Genomic DNA, 6,944 nt, shown 5'->3' with positions numbered 1-6,944 from the left:
GCACTGCTAGCCAAGATGGGCTGGGAAATGAGTTAACCAAGCACAAATATATGGCACAAGCTTCTTTCAAAAAAATATCTGCTAACAAACTCATTCTGGCAGGTGACATCAAAAGCTACAGATTCCTATTTTTGGAGAAATTTATTGCAAACACATAGAGTTTTAGAAAAAGGTATGTGCAATCAAATTTTTAATGGAAATTCAGTGAAAGTCTGGTTTGATCCATGGATTCTTTCATTGGAAAGTTTCAAGCCACAACCGCTTAACTGTCTCATGGAATTATCTCCTTCCTTTAAAGTTTCTGACTTCATCAACAATACAACCCATTCTTGGAATCTTCAGAAAATGCTCAACTTCTTCCAATGGGAAAGTATTAGAGAGATACTTAAAATACCATTACCTCGTTCAAACTTTAGAGAAGATTGCAATATATGGATTAAAACTCAATGTGGAAAGTTCACAGTCAAAACAACTTATCATTTGGCAGCAAGTTTGAATTGTGCTCTTCAAGTAAGTTTCCCTAACTTTGCAATAGAAAAGATTTGGAAACTAAAAATCCATGATCGTCATAGACTTATTTTGTGAAAAATTCTCTGGGATTTACTTCCAACTAGATGAAGGCTAAAGAACATCATACCATCAATGCCTTCTTTTAGTTGCCCTTTGTGTAATGAGAAAGAAGAAATGCTACTTCATCTTTTTTTGGAATGTTCAGTATCAAGAATCCTCTAGAGCCAAAGCAAGTGGCCACTAAATCTGTCTTCATTGGCAATTGTTACAAAGCAAGATTGGATATCTTTCATTCTTAATCCAAAGCAAAAGCTGGGATTAAGCTCATAAGAAGTGCACCATTTCCAACTGTTTGCAGTCCTGATATTGGATTTCACTTGGAGATTGAGAAATGATATAGTCCATAATCAGTCAGCTTTATCTATTAGGAATGCTATAGATCAATTGGGATTCCTCTATCAGGAATATCTATTTGCTTGGCAAATGAAACAAAAAGAAAAGCAACCACAACTATGGCAAAACCCTCATCTCAACACAGTAAACATTTCATTTGATGCGGCAATAAGAACAACGTTCTCTTTGGCCTCTGCAGTAAGTCGTGATTCTGAAGGAAGCGCAATTGAAATATGGACGGAAGAAATTGGAACAACAACTCTAATAGTAGCATAAGCAATTGCGGCAAGACTTGCAGTCAATATGGCTAAATATTTAAATTTTCCAGATGTCACAATTGAAGGAGATTCTCTTCTTGTAGTCTCAGTAATTCAAGGGTCATCATCAGTCTGGCAAATTTCTACCATCTCTGAAGATATAGCTCTCATCATGTGCTCTCATACAAGATGGAGTTTTAAAAAAATAGTTCGCTCAAAATCGACTAGCGCATTTGGCGGTGCAATGGGCCGCAACCAATAGAATAATTGGTCGCATACCAGTAGCTATTTTACTTTCTAGTATTGTACTTATTGATAGTGGCAATGACCCTCATTTTTCTGTAACTTAAACTTTTTATTTATAAATATGCAAGCTTGATTAGAAAAAAAAAAAAAAATATATATATATATACACCTTGTTACTCATGCTCTGTTTGGTTGTGGGCCAATTGCATATAATAAAAAAGAAAATTAATAATTTCAGAGAGAAGAGAAAGAAAGAAAGGAAATAGACCTGAGGAGCTTTCTCGATGAGCTCTTGAACATAATTTTCCCCAGAGCACCGATGCTCGGCATCGTAGACTTGGCGAATAAGAGAGACCGGTTTGGTCTTGCTCACAGCCACCACTCGGACATGGTCGGACCCACGACCGAAGCGCTCAACGGCTAGATGGGCACGTCGAAGCACGAACCGGAAAGCTGCTGCGACGCCTTCAGTGGCGGCTGCGGAGGTGGCCATGTCAGAGTCGCACTGCACAAATATGGCTGCCCCTCTCTTCTCTCCAGATTGTTCACCAAGACTGTTTAGAGCATTAATTGTTATGCCACGTCCGCCGATTATATGCCGCTTGCACAATGGTGTTTGTATGTAGCGGAATTGGCTTATTTTATGGTGCTTGCCGAGGTGGCAATTACTTTATTTTCTATGGTGCTCGGCTAAGTGACAAGCACTTTTGCTTGCATGGATGTTCGTTTTGGAGGCAGGAACTTTTATTTCCGTGAAGTTCACTCGGGGTCGAGCAATTTTGCTCACTTGGGTGTTTGCGTGGGGCGGACACTTTTGCTCTCTATGGTGTTCGCATAAGTGTGAGCACTTTTCTTTGTTAGTGGTGCTCGTCTGGGTGACGAACACTTTTGCTCACATCGATGCTTTGTTGGGATAAAACACTTTTGCTTGCCGATGTGCTTCTTAGAAGTAAGTACTTTTGCTTTCCATGATGCTCACCAAAATGATGGCAAGCACAATTACTCCGTGGTGAGCGGCCTAGATTTTCAATGTTTTGATTTCAGAAAGAAGGCGCCAAAAAATCAGTTTACAATGTGTATGCTTGGTTTGAATGCTATCTGCTTGTGTCCAGGGAGAGGGGGAAGGGAGAGTGGTGATCAGGTAGAGGTACCCCAACCACAAGCATATGGAACAGGCTCCTTAAGCACAAGTTTTTCTTCTCTTTCATTTCATTACTGCATTAGTCTTTCATTATATATACACACTATGAACAAAACTTCATGGAGGGTCCTATACATTGTTGGCTAATTCTAGAAAAGAAAACGGATTTTCAAGTGGGAGAGGGACAAAAACATGATACACATGAAGTGGGCTCTGTAGGGTTCACTTTAATCTATCTACCTCTCTCCTATTTGAGATACTTAAATTATCATCTAAGCAAAATTCCTAACTACTGAAGAACTGGATATCAAGCCAGAGAGAAGGCCAACGATGAGAGCACTGTTGTAAGTGGTGGGTTCACCCTGCATTGAGTTGTTTCGGGAATCGATATAGGTCTCATTTAGAAAGGGTCCACCCACAAGTGCTCCAATAGCCACATTGCAATTGGGATCGGAAGAATTAAGCCACTTAAACCCCTCCCTGCAGCCAGTGTCAGCATCAACAGGAATTGAAGATCCCCTGTGGTGTACATATTGAGGGTAATCACTCCCATATCCAACAAGATAGCTCATCTTCATTGGATTTTTTCCCAAGACATAATCTGCCTGAAAGTATATGAGAAGGTGGTCAGGAGCAAAACAAAGAAATGTAGTAAAAACATGCATGCAAACATGAACTGGAACTCCAAAACAATGCAGGCTGGTTGTGTTGGGAATTCATTTGGAAACACATGAATTCTTTCAAGTCCAACCCCATCTAAAAATGCAAAATTATTGCAGCTTATCACAGCAGATTGCCTACCTGAGAAATGGCAAATTTACGAAGATCTTCTGGCTTGTATGATCTACCACTGCAATATAGAGTTTCAGTCTGGGATGTGAGCATGTAATCACTATAAAGAACAGCCAGGAAGGCAGATGCCACAGGATGCTGTAGAGAGTTCCACTCTATTACCCATATCAGACCACCTATTTCAATATAATGTTATGAGTGATGGATAAAGATAATTACTTATGAAAGGGTGTATCCATTGGTGATATCTACCAAGTATAGCATCCCCTGATGGAAGAGTGTCAACTGTAGTATAAATAGAAATTGAAGGAATCAAAGCATAAACATAATTTACAAGATTGTGTACTCCATCTATAAGGGTTGATGAAGATGGATAAGTTAGAAGATTCCTATCAGAATGCATGTTTTCTACAACTCAAACTTTTTCGATTATTCTTTAATAAATTTTGACTGAACGTACGCACTACTTTTATATTTTCCCTGCCCCCATTGATGTTTCGATTTCTTATATAGTCAGTGCTATGTTTGTGCAATAGAGCCTTTTTTTTTAGCTGGGTATTGTTTAATGTAGCTTCAAAGTAAAGAGAGGAAACCTGAAAAGTAAAGAGCGCTACAGGGAGAACCACATAGCCCGCTGTGGTATCATAGATTTTCAGCTGGTAGATTGATAGCTCTTGTTTCAAAATAAATAAACAAAATATCAAAAGAAAACAGTAGAACTTTCGGCTGCGAAAACATCACAGAACTCATCCCAACCTTACCATCTGTTCTGTCAGAAGTGGCCATTGGTGAATTTGGTAGAAGTGCACACATGATGGCCTCAGCAGATATCCTGTACAGCTGGAGATCAAGATTCTCAGCCATTGACACATCTTCTGCATTGAAGAAATTTATCCTAGACAGGAGAACCTGCCCAGAAATTGCAAAATGTTCATATCAGGTTAACTCTATTCTATATGGAACTATTTGGTGAGAGATAGCACTATCTGCATCCCCTTTTAATTTCCATGACACGACTGACCATATTCCATGTAAAACTTTGAGCTACCTTCTCTCTTCTTAATACACCTCCCCAATATACAAATCAAGTAATATATTAAATAGACATTATGACACGATGAGTATTTTGTTTAGGTTGATTGTATGGTCTCAAAGAGTGCACTTTTTTTTAGAAAAAAAAAAAGATGCAAAATTTCATGTTAATTAGTAGTAATCAACCAACAAAGGAGCTATATTAACAAGTGATATGATTGTTGATATTAGGCCATCCATTTTCTGATGTAATTATTTGAAAACTAGAATTGAAACAATGAAGGCTTTTCTTCATAATACATACATGAGTTCCAGCATGCTTGTCATCCCAACTAAACCAAGTTGGACTGCCCCAGTTAGCAAATCCCTTGCCGTTTTCTTCAGTTACATATCTGAGGTATGATCGTTCTCCAGTTGCATGATAGAGCCAAGTAGCTGCCCATAAGAGTTCATCTCCATATCCTGTGGAGTTGTAGTATTTCTGCACTTGGGGGATGCTGACACTGTATGAACCTCTATAAGTATCAGCGAAAGCAAAAAGCTGTTGTGCATGCATAAGGAGCATTCTAGAGTAAGTAGAATTGATTTTCTTGAAAACCAGAGATGCTGATGCCATAGCTGCTGCAGTTTCTGCTGCAGCTTCTGTTCCTGGGAATGACATGTTAACCTCCACCAGAGGTCTTCTCTCAGTCATGGCTTCAGGTCTTTGCCAACAGTTGTGGTCTAGTTCAGGATCACCCACCTTCAATCACACACAGAAGGAAGCAGACAGCAAATCAGAGGATAATTTCTCTTCCTTATACAGATAGTTGACATGACAATTATTAGATGGTGACACAAAAGTTCAACGTACTATATTAAACTATATTAATTTGATAGGTTCTCTTGATAAGATTTCTTTGTAGATCAAGCATTTACCTATCTACAGACTATGCTCAAAAACACATAAATTGAATGAACCACCTGAACATAAAGCACATTTGCAGAAGGATGAGCATTGACAAGGTAATCAGTGATCCACTTGAGTGAGTCCTGAGCATGTCCCAGTTGCTTCACTGCACTCATGTGATCCCCGTATTCAAGAATCGCCCACGACAACATTGTTGCCGTAAAAGCCATGGGGAATCCAAACTTGATCAGATCACCTGCATCGTACATTCCTTTCGACAAATCCAAGTTCTCCTCACTCCCATCTCTTAACCCCGAGTCCCCTCTCCACGAAATCCTATTGTTCTCCAGCCTACCTGCTGCAACAACAACAACAACAGATCATCAGGACAGAAAGCGTACGTTCAAGCCACAGACCGATATATATCAGCAATCAAGACGAGGGGGGTGACGGATCGGCGTATTTACACTTTTGAACGTCGAAGAATTGCAGAGCTGTTTCGAGAGCAAAGGCGTATGATTCAACAACAGCGCCGGGGTGGCCGGGGATTCTTGAAGCTGACCCTGAGCGACGGAAATCTCTTAAAATAGTCAGTGTAGCCGCTGCGACTACAAGAGCTCCAATCACCAACACCAGTAACCACCAAAACCAGCCCCTGGACTTTGTTTCCTCTGCTTTCAGCTTGGCTTCCATTCCAATTTCAACGGATCTGGGTTCAGTTTTCTCGCGCGTGAATTGTATTTCAAAGAGCCAAAAAGGGAAAATTCATAGAAGATAGAAGGAAACAATTCTTAGTGCTTATATACATACAAACATACATACATATATATATATATATATATATATATATATATATATTGCTGAATTAACAACATGAAGCGATGGAAGAACATAAGTTTGCTATCGTTAAGAAGGCCGGACGAGGTGGTTTCATTTTCACAGGCTGGCTTGTCGTTCTGGTTGATCGAAAGGGATAACAAAGTATGTAACTGCACTGTAGGGTCATTCCCCAGCTGCCAGCTTCCATGATTCCATCACCCAATTCTTGGAATTTTCATTTCTGTATTAATCATTTTTTCCCATCCTTTTCTTTATTCTAAGCGGCTTTGTCGTTTCAGATAACTTATGAAAATCAGCGCGGTAGGTATGGCACTGTCCAAGATTCAACATCCAAATAGAATAGGATTTGGCTGTTAAGATCAAATAGAGATCATCAGAGACAGAATAAAACGGACAAGTTTTTGGTTAGAGTTGAGCTGTATACAAATTCACGTTCTGTACATTATTTAAAAAATATATAATTTTTTTTTTATAAAATATAAGAGTAAAAGAATAAATTTATATATTTTTAAATGGTATCATACTTGTAAATAGAAATTTTCTTTTGGCTAAGGCTGTGGCTTATAATTATTTTAGATAATTTCTTGAAAGTATATATATGTAATTAATCACTCTGATAAATTGTTTAAGCATATAAATATTATCAGGATATCCACTTATTTTACCACATCATATTTAGCAATTGCTTGGTTTTGAATTTGGAAGCTTAAAATGTGTTTTTAACCGTCTAGAAGTTTTTTTTTTTTTTTATAAAGTAAATAATATATTTGGTAAATTTATAAAAAATATTTTAAACACTTAAAAAAAAATTTTTTAAAATCCATTTTTTAAATGCATCAATTTG

At 38.3% G+C, this 6,944-nt stretch overlaps 2 protein-coding genes across 2 annotated transcripts; both read right to left on the bottom strand.

Moving 5' to 3' along the window:
* Window positions 1–1,034: 1,034 nt before the first annotated feature.
* Window positions 1,035–1,899, bottom strand: LOC108982353 (pyridoxal phosphate homeostasis protein-like). Its single transcript, XM_018953701.1, has 2 exons — window positions 1,675–1,899; window positions 1,035–1,265 (listed from the first exon to the last, which is right to left on the bottom strand). Exons 1-2 carry the CDS (start codon window positions 1,897–1,899, stop codon window positions 1,035–1,037), a joined length of 456 nt encoding a protein of 151 aa, XP_018809246.1.
* Window positions 1,900–2,674: 775 nt separating this feature from the next.
* On the bottom strand, window positions 2,675–6,002 carry LOC108982352 (endoglucanase 2-like). The gene is made up of 6 exons (XM_018953698.2): window positions 5,728–6,002; window positions 5,335–5,618; window positions 4,676–5,113; window positions 4,101–4,248; window positions 3,349–3,515; window positions 2,675–3,152 (listed from the first exon to the last, which is right to left on the bottom strand). Exons 1-6 carry the CDS (start codon window positions 5,951–5,953, stop codon window positions 2,820–2,822), a joined length of 1,596 nt encoding a protein of 531 aa, XP_018809243.2. The 5' UTR covers window positions 5,954–6,002; the 3' UTR covers window positions 2,675–2,819.
* Window positions 6,003–6,944: the final 942 nt, after the last annotated feature.

The sequence above is a fragment of the Juglans regia genome, chromosome 8 (assembly GCF_001411555.2).
Source record: "Juglans regia cultivar Chandler chromosome 8, Walnut 2.0, whole genome shotgun sequence".
Lineage (NCBI taxonomy): Eukaryota > Viridiplantae > Streptophyta > Magnoliopsida > Fagales > Juglandaceae > Juglans > Juglans regia.
The sequence above is the reverse complement of the archived record's forward strand: the minus strand, read 5'-3'. Positions and strand labels throughout refer to the sequence as shown.